The sequence below is a fragment of the Alligator sinensis genome, unplaced genomic scaffold (assembly GCF_000455745.1).
Source record: "Alligator sinensis unplaced genomic scaffold, ASM45574v1 scaffold154_2, whole genome shotgun sequence".
Taxonomy (NCBI): Eukaryota; Metazoa; Chordata; order Crocodylia; family Alligatoridae; genus Alligator; species Alligator sinensis.
Window position 1 is genome coordinate 473,373 of NW_005842528.1, and position 16,337 is coordinate 489,709.

The 16,337-nt window shown below is 40.8% G+C and overlaps 1 protein-coding gene across 1 annotated transcript in view; it reads right to left on the reverse strand.

Moving 5' to 3' along the window:
* Positions 1-16,337, reverse strand: part of CFAP54 (cilia and flagella associated protein 54) — a 231,349-nt gene that overhangs the window by 113,632 nt on the left and 101,380 nt on the right. The window contains exons 32-37 of the mRNA XM_025213430.1: positions 12,740-12,867; positions 10,181-10,411; positions 9,203-9,345; positions 7,765-7,965; positions 2,537-2,715; positions 1,426-1,653 (exon numbers count right to left, since the gene is read on the reverse strand). Of these exons, the coding sequence (XP_025069215.1) occupies positions 1,426-1,653; positions 2,537-2,715; positions 7,765-7,965; positions 9,203-9,345; positions 10,181-10,411; positions 12,740-12,867 (1,110 nt within the window). The remainder of the gene's footprint in view (positions 1-1,425; positions 1,654-2,536; positions 2,716-7,764; positions 7,966-9,202; positions 9,346-10,180; positions 10,412-12,739; positions 12,868-16,337) is intronic.

Sequence of the window (16,337 nt, forward strand, 5' to 3'; positions counted from 1 at the left end):
GGATACCACGTGAAGAACTGCTGCAGTACAGAAGAAAACCCCCCACAAATTGCACACCACTGGTTATGACGTATCACCCCTCCCTTGAACCTGTACGGAAAATCCTCAAACAATTGCAACCCATGTTAGAAAAAGACCCTATTCTTAAAAAGATCTTCCCAGAGCCACCCATCCTAGCCTTCAAACAAGCACCGAACCTTGCTAACCTCATCACCAGAAGCAAACTTCCTCAAGCCCAGAACACACCAAAAGGTTCCAGACCGTGCTATGACAAGAAATGCAAAACCTGCCAACACATCTCCACCACCCCCACTATTACTACACCCCACAACAGGGCCATCAGCATCCCAGGATCTTACAGCTGCACCTCCAGAAATGTAATATACCTCATCCAATGCACCAAATGCCCTGATGGAAAATATGTAGGAGAGACCGAACAACAACTGCGCACCAGAATGAACGCACACCAGAAATCCATCAAAGACAGAAACACCCAATTACCGGTGGGGGCACATTTCTCACGGGAGGGCCACTCTCTCTCCAATCTCTCAGTCCTGATGCTCAAGGGAAACTTACACAACACTTCCCAGACACGAGCCTATGAGCTCCATTTCATCAACCTCCTGGATACTAAAAATCATGGACTAAATATAGATATTGGATTTTTGATACATTATAATCTGCCTGACAACTGACTCCCCAGCCCAGCCTCCGGCTTGTTTCGTTTTCATTCCATCCAGGAAGAGCACACACCAACTGCTGAAACTTCCTTAGCCTGACGAAGGGTTTTTGAACCTGAAAGTTTGCTTAATAACTATTCTCCAACTACTTGGGTTGGTCTAATAAAAGATATCAGATTCACCCAAGAAACGTTGTCTACATTTTTTCTAAAGTGTTGATTTCCATGAAATCTTTCAAAATATATATTCTTTAAAAACAATCTTAGAAATGGTCAATCGATCTTACTCCAGCATTTCAAAGTTCCTCTTTTGTTCAAAACATCTTTTTGTTTTAAAAAATTAATATACAATAAAAATGTAACCAAAAACTGTCAAATATCAAAACATTTTAATTGACCCAACATAATTTTTTTTTGCATTTCTGTTTGCATAATTTTTCACTTTTCAGTTTGGGTCAGGATAGGAACATAATATTCTTGATCTCAAAATTGCTTGCACAACGGTAAATCATTTCCCACCGAGCCCTAGTGAAAACAAAAACTGAAAGGAAAAAAAACTTGCAAGATTGATACAGACACTTATGAGAATCATTTAGCTCAGTGTCTGTTTAAGGTGCTTTTAGAAGTTAAGAAATAAATTTCTCTAAAAGCAATTCTATTGGCAGTAGTTTGAAGAAACCAAAGTCAGTATAAGTGCAAGAAAGTATTCGCTAATGGACATACTATAACAACATACACACATTTACCTTAAGAGAATTACCAGTTTGCAGTTCATTCATCATATCAAGAATCGTATCTGATGCCAAATAAAATGGAAACCATATGGTGTTGATAAGAATACCTCTGGTAATTGGAAATGCAAGTGGGAGAGAATTTGAATGTCTGGCAATTACTTCTACTTCTTGGGTACAGTTCCAAAGTTCTCGGCAAGCATTTTGAAGCAATGTCCAATGGCTACCACGATGAGCAAGAACCTATACATAATTTTTCAAAATATAATTGTATTTTAGAAAAACAAAATTAAAGATCAGAGATTTATTCCTGTTAAAAAGCTTATCTTGAAGTCACCCTTTAAAATATGAGGTTTTGATAAAACTACTCAATAAACTAATAAATGCTAATATATTACTAATACTATTAAAATTCAAATAAATAATAATTAGCAATATTGTAGAACTTTCTATGAACTTCAAAAAAAAGAAATCAAGTAATTGAGCTTCACAGTGAAGCACAGAACTGATAAATCTCAATACACCATCTTAACTTTTGAAGAAGCAGAGGCACAAGCCAATTTATAAGTTATAAGATTTTTTTCCCCAGCTAGATCTGAAAATTGAACCAAGGATCAGATTATATATGACTTTTTTCTGAATTTGACACCACCAATAATGAAGACTGACGCTCATTTGCACGTGGAATTTAAATAGTTCGGTTGATGTGTACAGCAAAATAGAAATAGTAGCTAAATAAGATTGGACTTGAGACGCATCAATCATTTTATGAGGTACCAACTGAAATCCTGGCAGAAAAAAGGAAAGCCTTTCCAATGAAAACTAACTTCTGCCATTGGTTCAAGTTTTGCTTCCAGCTACTTGGCCACAGAGCAGGGCTGCAGAGCAAAGGTAAAAGCCCCTGTCATGGAGCACAGCTGAAGCTCCAATTCTGTAAGCCAGATCCAGCCCACAGACCATTTGGTTGTTGACCCCTGATATACAGTATATGAATGTTTTCCTTAGGATGAAAAATCACTGGACTTTCCCTATTTAAATGCTTTTAAGGAAATGGGGGATGTATTTATTCATTTTTTCAAAAGCTGTAGCATAATAGAAAACATCTTAATTCAAAGTTGTATCTTACCACTGCTCTTCTTAAATACAGAAAGGTTTTTGTGAAATGCTCTAACAAACTGGCACTGGATGCAGATTGGTCAAATTCTTTGGTGGAAATTGGAAGAGATAATTCTGAATTTGTCATTTGAGTTCGAGGAGTATCTACTTCATTCATTTTAACACTGTTCTCAGAAGATTTACCATGATCTGAAGGTGAAAAGATCATTGGAAAATTAAAATTGAGTTATAGTTCTCAAAAAACATATGAAAATCCTGATTACCAAAGAGTTAAAGTTTTGTTACACTTAAATGGTCAGAAGTGAGGAAATGGTAAAGCTAACGAGATAGTAGTTAGAACACCAGAATACGTTTTCACTGGGGTGGGGATGGAAGAACTGGTTTAAACAAAATAGTGGTATGCCCACGACTTTCTTTGGGTTCCTAATCAAACTCACTTTTTTCTTCAGTTCATGAGCCTTCCTTCCCTGAAGAGCTGAAGCTTTTAGGAAAATGGCCTTTCATCGGCTTCCCAAAATTCCTCTGGTGGCAATTTGAGGGGAAGTGAGGGGAAAGGATTTATTTTTCCCTTTGTGTGAAGTTTAAATGTGTTAATAGAGAACCTGGTGGCTGATGCCTCAGTCCAGCAAAATTAAGACTAAGATTAAGGAAATGCCAGGGGTGGACTGAATGAGCCAAAACATTTTCTAGAAGTGACTTCCAAGCCAACTCATATATCTTATATATTGTGATATCAAGTTGGATATTCTCTGAGATGCTTTAGGTTCCTTTTTAATCCTCCTAAAATAAGCCACAAAGAGTGGTAAAGATACCTAATTCCACCAAGATGGATCTCAACATAAACCAAAGGTACATATGCCTCCCAGTTCTCCCAGTTGCATATATTCAGAGTGTGCACTTTGTTATGGCTTTCTCCGTGTTGTGGTTTTGAGAAAAATACAGGAAAATAAATGGGTCAATTAACATGAAACTGTAAGATTATCTAATTAAGGGAGAAATTTTAGGTATAGAAACATGGAAATACTGTCCTTAGGAATGACAAATGTAAGGACGCTTTGTTATCATGGTAGATATTTGACTCACCTATCTAAGATGAAGGACATCACCACAGAGATGCAGAAAGGGACATGCAGTGATAGGCTCAAAGGCTGCTTACAGACATAAAAAATCGTGCTTAACTTTAAACTCTGCACACCCCAGCACCAAACCCAGCACCTGCCCAGAACAGGAATTAGTTGGACCTGGTCTGCACAACGTCTGCATAGATCGGGCACTTCAACAGAGCTTTTTGGCACTTTTATCTAATAGATGATGAAATCAACGTTGGATAAAAGCACCAAAAAGCCCTGCTGAAGTGCCCAATCTATACAGACGCTGCAGAGCCAGGTACAACTAACGTGCTGTTTCTTCTGGTAAAGCACATTTTTCCCCTGCATCTGTCACCCATAAAATTAGAGAGAATGAGGTTTCATTGATTTATTTATATGCCACCCTTCCCAACAAAGGGTCAGAGAAGCTTACACTGAAGGCAAAATAATTTATAAAACAGTAGAATGAGCGATAAAACAGAACAATTTAAAAGAGAACTAGAGTATCAACATGAAACAGAAATACCCTAAACAATATCCCAGCCTAGCTTTGTTTGCTAAACACTTGCAGGGTCAAGCTCTGGTGGACTTCAAAGAGGAGGGAGTTCCAGAGCTGAGAAGCAACTGCTGAGAATCATCTCCCATGCATTTTCTTTTAAGTCTTATAACGGGGCAGGTTCCCTAACAGGATTGCAGTAACCTTTACAACTCCTTTGACTATGGGGTGAAAGAATACAAAGAAGTTTTAGTGCCCTGGCAGTATTAATTTAATTGTACAATGGGAGCTGAGGAATTTTATCCTGGATCACAGTAAACTGCATGTCCTGCAGTGCCAGACATACATGGCAGGACATGTGATTTTTGAGATCCAGGACAAAGCTCCTCAAATCCTACTGCAGGTCAGCCAATACAGGGGAAGCCCCAGATCAAGGACCCAGTTCCCAATCCATGGCTCTGCTGGTACCTAGAATTTTAAAGATTCTCCAGGCAGCCCAGCACTGGGGAATTGGTTCCCCAATACCAGGCTACATGGTACGCCTCTCAAATTGCCAGACTACACAGAGCCTGGGATCACAATTTCAGACACCCTGCTGCTGATGCACCCTGGCACTGGAGAACCCCATGCTGGACTTCATGGCATGCTTTTCAAAGGGTAGGATATGGCTGTGTCCTGGATCCAGGGGTTGCCTGTTGACTACTTGTGTTCCTGAACACACGAAGCCCAAGATCAGGAGGGCAGCTTCTTGATCTCAGATACCCCAACTACCAGCATGTTCAGAGGCCATGTGTTCAGCCCAGCTACATGTATGCCTTTTGAACATGCTAGGGGAAGAGTCCCAGATCAGGGAGCAGCTCCCCAATCTCAGGCTCCCCCAATCCATCTGGCATGTTCAAAGGACACATATGCAACAGAGTTGCACATGGGCACAGGGAGCCCGAGGTCAGAGAGCAGCTCCCCAATCTCAGGTACCTGTCCCAGCATGCTCATGCCACCTATTCAAATTAAAGTATGATACAAACCAGCCACAAATATGTTCTACATAAATATGGAACATCTTTGTGACCAATTTGCAATTTTATAACACCACAAATTGCATGCACATATGAGATTACTATTTATGCTACGATTAAAAGCATTAATGGAAGCAAAGGGAGAAACTCTTGCACTTTGAGAGGGAAGTACATCTTGTAGAAGGCTCTTTTATTATTTATAAATGATAGTTGGGTTCCATCAACTACTCATCACTGACCACAAATCATCTGTTCAGGTTGTCTACTGACATGTCCTCTATACCAAAATGCGTTTTCAAAATTCCCCACAGTTCTGCAATAGATCACTGAAGGTTCAAGAGATTGGGCTGGGAAGCAATGCACCACAATTGCCAAGCTCAGTCGTCTGCCTTTATGTCAGTCTTTAGGATAGGGTAGGGGTTCCACAGCAACATAAGTGATATGAAAGTGTTCTGTGACATTAAAAAGTTTGAAAACTATGGATCTATACCAAGAAAGTAAATTACAGCTGTTGTACTGTCTGATATCACGTGAACAACTTGTCTTGTATAGACAGACCTTTTATGCATTTTGAATGGCACTTCATTTCAATATACATAGGTGTGATAAGCCTATGCTTGGCTGGTCCAGTTTCAGGCCTCAGCTACAAATTATCAGAGCTCAGGCTGAGTCATCCCTAAGGGGTACAGGTACAGGGCCCTGTCCACTTAGGCTTTATGAGCCCACAACGGACAACAACAAGCTGTCCAAGGAACAGATTTGTGCTCTTTGCGTGAAACTCCTCTAAGTCAACTTCAGCACTTGATCCTGACTTTGACTTCAGCTCTGTAACCCTGGCTTGTGACATCTGGCTCTGACCACTGGTCTTGGATCCTCCTACCTGTTATGGATTGCTTCTGTTGCAGACTGCTTCTGTTCCTGCCTCCTGCCTGTTAAGGATTGCTCCTGTTCCTCTCTCTTGCCTGCTTCTGTTTGCTTTTGTTCTGGATTCCTTCTATTCTTGCCTCGGACCTCTCAGCTTGACCAAAGGCTTGCTCTGACTATGATCTCATCTCAACCTTTGACTTGATGTCTTGGATTCTGACTGATACTTTACTTCTTTCAAATGCAGAATTCTCCCTGTTTGAAGAGGTAACTCCTTTATTTTACAAAGGACCATCAGAAATTGGACCTCCTTTTGAAATACGCTCTTGTTAAAGGAGTCTTTAAATAGAGATGGGAATGGGTATATGGGTGTGTAACAAAAAATAGTATTATATAACCCTTTCTCCATGGTCTTTAACATCCAATGTTCTGAAATTATTTTGGACCAGGCATGTTGGAAATAAGCTAACCAATGGCTAGCCAATGGTCAAAGATAAGAATATGAAAAGCAGTCCTGAAGAAAGAGGTGAGTTGATTATGCACAGAAAGTCAAATTTTCTGGTTGGGAGATCATGGGATTTGATAGCTGTGGATGAAAAATGCTTCATCTTGAAGAGACTATGCCCCTTTGCTACAAGCTCTGGTCCCCTGTATTGGTATTATGAAGGTTGCCTTAAGTACATGTGTAGCCTGATGTGCTTTTTCAGAAGCCTTGAGATAAAAACTCCTAAAGATCTGAACATTGCTTTCAAGTTTTTAAGGGAGTCTTACTGCACCAGCACTTTATTATAAAGTACATTACAGCTTTAAAATGGCAAATCGTGTTGGTGGGAGTGCCCATAAAGCTAATCAGGAGGAAAAGACGTAGTGGTTACAAATACAATTGCCCTAAAATCTGCTGTCCATGTAAAAAGAAGTCTTTGAGACAGGCTGGCCTTCAGCTAAGGTAAATGTAACTGATGTCTCTATTCCATTAGTCATTCATCAAAATGATAGTGCAGGGCACTCCAGTTTACATAGGCCTATTTGCTAGCATTTCTTTAACATTTGTGATTCTTGTCCACTGGTTCAGTGTTTAAATTTCTGCTGAAGAGATTCAGACAGTTGAGCTCTTTGTCTTTAGGAGCAGATTTTTGCCAGCTTTGTCAAGGCCTCTCATTAGTGGCTAACTACAAGGGATTGTGGTACTGGGTAAATGGAAAAATCAATCAATCAAAGCCAGGTGACAATGCTCAATCCCACTTATCTGCATAATTAAGATGGTATTAATGAGCCTGGCATCTACTTTACAATCAAGTCAAGGTCTAATAATTGTTTATTTATCAGATTTGCTAACTGGTTTACTACCAACGTGTGCAGAAAATGCAGAAGCTTGTACAGTCTTTCCTGTACCTTCTCAGTGGGAATTTTGTGAGTTGCTGCTACTTTCCACAGTAAATCCTGAAAAACTTTATAATCATCAGGAATTCAAGAAATTAGCTTAGGTATCACCACCTCATTTGGAAATAACAATGAAATATTACCTGAAGCAGGTTGTTCCATTTCATAAATCCCTTGAAGAAGTAGGAAAAGACCCTGACTTTGATCTTATTTGATAATCCCTACCTAAAGTGCTATGAGGAAGTTAATATGAGAAAAAAAATAAGTGAGCAATCAAGTCCCCTATGATAAAGTCCCCCCACCACATACAAAATGGATCTTGAAAGTTATAAAATGCCAGCAGCCAAAAATGAATGTTGATCGTAATCTAGATGATGTTTATATGAGCCAGTACCTTGTTCATGGTGTGCACACAATTGAGTGCCTTTTCCTGAGGTAAGAACAGAGGAAAAAGGGTCCTGGGATCTTACTGACCACAGTTGTTCCTCAGACTCAGAGGATGCCACAGAATAGTAGTTTAGGAAGGGAGGTGCTGATTGGCTTCTCACTGATGGTGCTTCTGTGCTTGGTATCATAAAATTAGACTGTGCAGGTGCTGAAAATGGGAAACTCAAAGGAATGAGTGGTGAGTATTGTATCAATTCCATGAAAAAATCTCGTGGGATCCCAGTACAAAAGCGCAAGCAAAGCTATAGAAAGCAGGAAAGCCAACATGCAGAATTTTGGTACCAATCAGTGTGATTTTGTTAAAGCCTGTGCCAAAGATGAAGATACTTGTGGCTGGATGGACATTGGTACCAACAAAGAGCTGAATGCTGGTACCAGTACCAAAGACACATGCTGTTGAAGAGTGTGTACCACAGAAATTAAAATGGCATAAACAACAACTGGAGATAGCTGAATCAAATGCAACTAGACCAGTACTGAAGGTAGTGCTCACTGCTGCCTTCTGATGTGGCTTCAACTGTGGGCTGGCAAAAGATAACCCACATTTTGGTGTGGTCCCCTCTCCCCCTTAGTAGATCTATGCTTCGTTCTATATTGATTTAGTAGGAGATTTCAGATATCAATAGGACATGCAAACGTCACAATGTTTGTGGATGTGACCTTCCCAGAGTCAAAATAAAAATCTCATGTGACCATCATTCAGGAATAGCACAATGGTACAAGTATAGGACTGAAGGAACAACTCTGTGTTCCGGGTCATGGCAATGAATAGGGCAACACCAGTTATATGTGCGTGCCCTCCCCCCCTCTCCACCTCCCAAAAGCAGCAGCCCCAGTCACCCCCTTCAGTTATACTACTGGGCAGAAGATAGGCAATGCTTAAGCCTGAGACACCTATGATCAGACATTAGGACCAGTCAGAACTGAATGGAAATTCAGAGAAATAAAAATAAATAAGATTCCTATGTTCCTATGTATTCTCCCCATAATTTTCCTGTCAAGATCTCACCTCAGTGCTAAGAACTTCTCTTAACAAAGACTGTGGAAGACTATGAAGAGAAAATTCTACTGGCCAGTACTGCTACAAGCCCCCATTATTAGGAGGAAAAAAATCATTACTTTTGACCTCTGGGAAAACTAGGGGATCTCACCCAAACATCTCTGTAAGGAAGTAGAAGTGATTTGCTTGTGTTACATAATGAATCAGTAAAGAAGCCAGAAATAGAATCCAGGGTTCTTCTGACTTCCAATCCATTCAAACCATACCATATTCATCCATATTTCTACCTATATGAGCTGGTTTGTAAATCCAGGCTTGTTAAATAGAGTAATAAAGAAAGCTAGGTTAAACAGATTCAGTTTCTTTATCCATTCCTAATTCTTACCGGTTATTCCTTTGGTGATTTCTGAATGTGATTTTTTAAGCAGTGGATAACTTGGTGCTCTTAAGTTTACATCTTGTCTTTCCCGTACCACTATGATACCAGAATTATTTAATGAGAAAATTTCAGGGTCTAGAACATCATAACTGCAGGTCATAATAAAAAAAAAAAAAAAAAAAAAGATTAAAAAAGCTCTAGGTACTGTGTTACAGCAGACTGACTGACTTACTTTCTTAGCTGATTTAAATGATACCCTACCCAGCAAAGGTTCATGGCAGCTTACAGTCAGTAGGGACCTACCCAAATCAAGGACGTGGGCAGCCGATTTTGCACACAGATCACGAGACCAGCCACCATTTTCATGGGCTTATTGCAGTGTCCCTCACCCCCACACACACCTCTGATTGGCCAAGGGGCCCCACTCGCCCTGCCCCTCACTATTGATTGGTTACAAGGACTGTCTATCATGTGGTCCTGCCCCTCACCACCTATTCGTGGAGAGGAGGAAAGGAGTGGGACTGCATTATACGCATCCCTCAGCTAATCAGTGGCAAGGGGCAGGGGCAGCAGCCATCTTGGCTGCTCCCCTTCATGCTCACTGGGGAGGCAGCATTTTATTTTTAGTAGGGGTTTTGTTTGGGGTTTTTTTTGCAGGTTTCATGGACATTGCCTGACTTCACAGACAATGCCTGATTTCACGATTTCCATGAAATCCACAAAATCACGAATTGAGTAGGTCCCTAACAATTAGAGACAAAATCATTATGAAAGCAGGTAAAAATAAGATAAATAATAACTTCCAAATAAATATCCAGAAAATTAATTCTACCAAAATTTAATTTTGATCATTCATTTGCATACAGGAAAAGAGCCATCATGTAACCAAACTGACTATGCCATTGTAACTCATATTAAAAATATGAGTTAGGTGTTAATCATGCAGTCAATATTTTAAACATTACTGTATATATAATATTATACCCGTTCAAATGTTGTAAACTGCAAACTCCAATATTATGTTGATCTTCCAGCTTCTTCTTAAACAAACAGAACTGTGTAATTGCCAGATAAATATTCATCTGAGACCTCCAGGGCATCTCCTCAAGACATGCTTGATGGAATTTTTTTCGTTTTAAGTGATTACTAACAACTGGATTCAATAGTGTTACCAGGGTGTGAAAAGCTACTTTTTGTAACTCCTCTTGCATTTTCCTAAACAAAAATATGTTAACAGTGTTGTACATTACCAGAGCTAGACCAGGGCTTTAAAGCAGTGCAGGAAGAGAAAATGATGTGACATGTGTACACACCGTTGCATATCAACAGCCTTCCACTACCTCATAAACATATTATGCCTTTCTACAGATTGTATAATACTGAACCAAGGCAGGCTACATTTTTCTTTTGCAAATACATTTACATCCTGATATATTCTAAACTAGGGGTTCTCAAACTGTGGTATGCAGACCCCTGGGGGGTACGCAAGACATCTGTGGGGGGCACACAGGAGAAAATGTGTAATGACAGATTTTATTTTCGTTATAATAATTGGCATTTAAGTGGTAAAATATAAAACATATGCTGGTAGATGTACATGGGCAGGTAGTAAGTCTGGAAGGGGGTGTGCAATAAGAAAAAGTTTGGGAACCTCTGTTCTATAGCAGACTAATCAAATCCCTCCATCTCATCTCATTTGTTACTCATTTTTACAAGTTTTGCTTGAGAATTTTGCTTTGTATTTGGAGCTACTTGCACCTCTGTAATTAAAATAGACCATAACAAAAATTATTATACATAAAAAGGAATCAGGATACACTATATTTTCTTTATATCCAATACCAGTGGATTTTGGAATGTCATAAGCTCCTACCAAATTAAGGGTAGTGTCTCAAAACTAAAAAATAGGGCAGTCAAATCTATCAATATTTGGGCAACCTACTTAAAAATAGACACATGTAGAAGTTCTCATTATTTGAAAAAATAAGTTTTCAAAGCACAATACTGAAATTCACTGAAGTTATCATTCATGGACTGAGGAGGAGTCAAAATACCAAATTTGGTATTTACAAAATCTTTTTAAAGTATGATGTATAAGATACTTTTATAAGCTATGTTTCTTTGACGGATTTTGTATCTAAACTCCACAAGTAAAGGGCTTGTGTCTGCAGTTACGTGTAGAGAGGCTAATTCCAAAAGACGTTTTCCTGACAGAAGTTTTTTGAAAGAGGCATTAGGAGGGTTAACTCCTGATGTTGGTCCTAAAGTAGGACCATGGGCCTAGAAAGGTCATTGAGTCTAGTCCCGTCTTCTCATAGGCAACCATATCATATAATACCTTCCATAAATGAATTAGAAAAGCTCCTAAATGCAGTTAGAGGTGTTGATGTCAAAAAATATATAAATTTGGCTGACTGTTCTATAGTGTCCCCCACAAACAATTAGAAACCTTCTCTGAAGCTCCAGTCTGAAGTTATTTAGGGCAACATGGGTAAAGAATAGGAAAACTTTTCCCAAGTTTCTCTGTAAATAAGGTAATGATACACTATAATAGAATCAAATAATTCTTCTTCCTATTCATCACCTTGCTAATTTTCATTGAATTATTTTATACAAAGATCTAATGATTTGAAGGTATCAGCCTCCTGTTTAAGAATACTAAATTTACATGAATCTTACTGATCATAGTCTCATATATTTTAAGGCCAGAAGGAACCATTACATCATCTAGTTTGATCTCATAGGCCTTTATATTTCACCCGGTTACCCCTTAACAGAGCCCAATAACTAAATTATGTCTGACTAACATAACTTGCAGAATGACATCCATTATTGATGGGACAACATAAGGAAATAGAGGATTTACTGTTTTCCTTAATAGTTTGTTCCAATTGCTAATCACCCCCACCGTTAAAAAAAAAGTATCTTATTTCCAATTTGAAAGCGTCAAGCTGTAGCTTTCATCCATCATTCATATTATGTATTTTTTCCTAGATTAAAGAACCCTTCAGTACCTGCTATTTTCTCCATATGAAGATGCTTTTATCCTTTAACAATGTCATCTCTCAATATTTCTGATGGCAAGCAAAAGAGACTGAACATTGAATGATGGAAATTACAGAAATTCTCTCCTTAGACTCTTGAAAACCTAAGCTTTCCAGTGCAACTTCAAAAATATTAGCCTTCACCTAAACAAGGCTTTCTGTTGTGGTAAACTAATTTGATTGAGTTAACACAAGTGAAAAAATACTACTCTTCTGAACCATCAGGCAAGGCCTCCAAACATTCTCTGAATTTTACAATATTATTATCAGGATCCTAAAGCAGTTTTTTTCATAGGATCTGAAGCACACATTACACCATTCAAGAGTCTCAGAGAAAAAGGTAATCTGTGATTTTGCTGTTATAGAAAACCCTTTCTGGATCTTGTTCATTTTTACATGAATTTAGAAACAACATACTTATTTATAAAATAAAACTTCTGTTAAAATTAATTATGCTTCTGTGGAATGAGCTCAGGGAATTATCAATCTGCAAATTTACCTTTGTGCTTCTGGAGACTTCCCTCGGATACTGCGGCGTTTCACATAATATTGTCTGAGAGTGTCCTTTCTTCTAGTAGGGGTAACTATTTCCTTTCTTGGGTTCTTCAAAGTTGGGGTTTCCGATTTCTTTAAAATAACATAAATATAAAGTCAGGATTCCAAGATTAACTCTGGGTGCTGACAGATGTACAGCTCCCCAGTCTAACTCATGGCACTTCACAGAAAACGCCATGAGTTAGACTGCCCCCTCCCCCTCAACCCAACAGATGTTCCCTGTTGGGTTGCAGTGAGGGGGAATAGAGCTTCACTTTGGAGCCAATCCAGCTGAGGAGCTGCCTGCCTGTAGCCTGTCTCCCCTAGCTCCACCCTCTCTCAGCTCCTGTGCTACCTGCAGGATGGCAGGGGGAGAAGGGAAGGGGAGGGAGCAGGATGGGGTGTGCCAAGCCTGAGCTGGAGTGGGGATGAGTGGACTGGAGTCCCTCTGAGATGGGATGACTCCAATCTACCTGCCCCTGCTCCAGCTCAGGCTGGGCACATCCCAGCCTGCAGCTCCCTCCCATCTTGCAGACAGCCCTGGGGGTGCAGCTGGGTTGCATCAGCCTAGCCCTGCTCACGCTCAAAGACTTACAGAATTTAATGAAGGTACTCCACTTTGGAGTGCCTTCATCTGAACCCTCACTTAATGAGGATTAATTTATTGTGCAATTGGGCACTTTTAAAGCACTCTGAAGCCATGTACTTCTGTCAGAGCATGGCTGTAAAATGCTTTCAAGGCACTGATCACATGACAAATGCCACTTCTATCAGCTCCCACAATTTCACTTATCGATGTATTTCCATCACTGAAATCATCATTCTTTCTCCATCACTGTAAACATGAGAAGACCCACGATTAAGATGCCACTGGTGCTGACCCACAGATGATGGTGGGGATTGGGGTGAAGCTACAGCTCCTAGGCCAGCAGGGGACACCAGAGGGAGGGGAGACCAGGCAGAGGTTGGAAAGAGCCTAGGCCAGGGCAGAGGCAGCCCTGAGGCTCCCCCTGCCCCAGTACCCAGAGAAGCCAGACAATGGTGGCATATGGCTCCCTCTTTCCTTCCCTTTTCCCGCCCAGCCCCATCAAGTGTCCCCCAGTGGTCAGTGTGGGGAGCAGCTGTACAGGCAGCCCCCTCCCTGTGCCTCCTCCCTGCATGCCCCCACCCCTTCATATATGAGGACAACTGGGAACAGGAGCAGGAAGAGGGAACTTGCCTGTTGCTGTCTCTGTTTCCAGTCAAGCCTGGCACCCCACATAGCTGGAACACAGTAGAAAGGGCTCAGGGGCTCCCCTCCCATTCTGCACCTAGGTCATCCAGGGACAGCAATGGTGGCAGATAGATTTACCCAGAGACGTAATGAGCAGGATTTGCACCCTCAATAAAAGCTGTGGGGTGGGGGGTGGAGAGAGGACAAGGTCCTACCTACTCCATGAATTCAAAACCAGTTCCTAGGTGTTGCTGCTGCTGCCATAGTGGAGTCTACCTGCAGGGAAGTTTGGACAAGATCCCCTGGTTTTCCATGGGGCCAAAAGTAATGATTGAGGTCCTCTTTTACAACATCTGGATGCTGCTGCTGCTGGACTCTGCAGGGGCGAGGGAGCCATTCTGGTGCCCAAACTAGGTTGGCACCTGGGGCTGGTGCCTTGCCTGCTCCCCAAATTATGGCACTGGGTTCATCCTTGCTGTGTCTGCTCCCCATCCAATACCACCCCATCCCCAGCTGTCCCTGCCAGGCCAGTGCTTCCCGCCATGCCTCACCCTCCCACCCCTGTCATTGTCTGATATCAGTACCTGCCTGGACTCTTCCAGAGACCCAGGCATCTGGGGCTATGGAGAACAGGAGCCACTGACATGCCTTCCACAAGATGGCAGTGCAAGGGAGATGCAACTGCACCACTGTAACCCCCTGGATCCACCTCAATTGTAAATTATTAATTTTGGTACTGTAAAATTTCAGACTTTATTTCTTTATTTAAATTGCAATAAATAAGAAAAAAAAGAAAAAATTCAGTAAGATTGTACCAAGATAAGAAATTTCTAAAGAAAACCTATGAACACTGAGGGCCCTTGCAGTCCTATATTTCTAAAGAATCAGTTACATAAATCGCTTTTAACTACAGCAGGATGTAGACATTTTGGGACACAAAAATATTTTTCAAAGACCACTAAAATTCCAATGAGAATATCTTAGCTGTTCACATTGTGGGAAGATAATGTCTTACAGGCTTTCACTTCTTTCTTTTTTTTTCACTATACACTAGCATTTGGAACCTCATTACAGTATCCTTCAGTGATTTTTAATTTTTTTTTTACAAATTGCTTGAAGATATGGAAGACAGACTTTAATTAAGCTATGGGAATATGTTCTTTCAAGAGACTACTCTATGAATGCTTGGGTAGAAACATATAATGATCTCTTATCTTTAACTATCAGTACAGTGGACATTAGGGCCCCCTCTACACATGCAGGTAAAGGCGCAATGGGATCTAACGAGCAATTCTCACAATAGCACCTCCTGCCATGCCACATGTGTATGGCAGGAGGTGCAATTGTAAGATCATACATTAGAATACATTGTACCTTATTACTGGTGCAAGGGGACCCAATTTTGGGCTCCACCTGAACTAGCAGAAACAAGCTCCCACAGTGGGCAGCCCCATGCACCCCAGGTGAGGGGCTCCAAGGTGCGGGGGCATTCCACAGAGCCCCAGGGCTGGAGGATTGCCACTGCAGAGATCTCCTTGCCCCAGGGGTGCAGGAAATCCTCGGGGCTGGAGGATTGCTGCTAAGTGATCCTCCAACCCTGAGGGTCTAGGAAATCCCTGAGGCCAGAGGATCACTGCAATCCTCCAGCCTCAGGGTGCAGAGAGCCCTAGGGATTGCAGCTACTGCATGGAAACCCCCACACCCTGAGGATTGTAGCTGCCATGCTGGGCATGGTGCATCCAGCAGCAGGAAAGTCCCTGCTACACATGGAAATTCAGGCTTGATAGCAACCAGCTCTAAAGTGAGTACACATTTTCAAGGTCTAATTTTATAGCTGGTTGGAGCTTTTTATCTTGTGACAGCTACTTTCCACATGTAGCTGGTCTCCACTTAATTGTGTAATACCTGTAACATGTACAGTGGACCTAAAAGTCTTCTTCCACAGCTCCATCCTCACATATTAACATGATTTATAGATGACCTGCAACAACTAATTACGATAGAATTTTGTACTGAAAAAGTTAATTCTGGCTGTATTCCTGTGTAAATTTAGCTAATTTGAAGTAAAAACATTCATGATGGGAATTAATCAGGAATAGCTTTCCCTGTGAACAAGCCTTCAGAGTGGAACACAAGATGTACTGATGTATAAAGACCTATATGGGACAAACTGCTCTGTTTGGAAAATAATTTATTTCTGTGTACAAGGCTGCCATGAAAATGATTCATACCAGAACCTTGTCTTTTTCTAAAAAAGCTGATGACAGGATAGCCTTCAAAAACTTTGAAATTCACTACCTGCCTTGTCTAAAATTGGCTTTTAGGGCATTAGAAAAGCCTAACTCTTTCC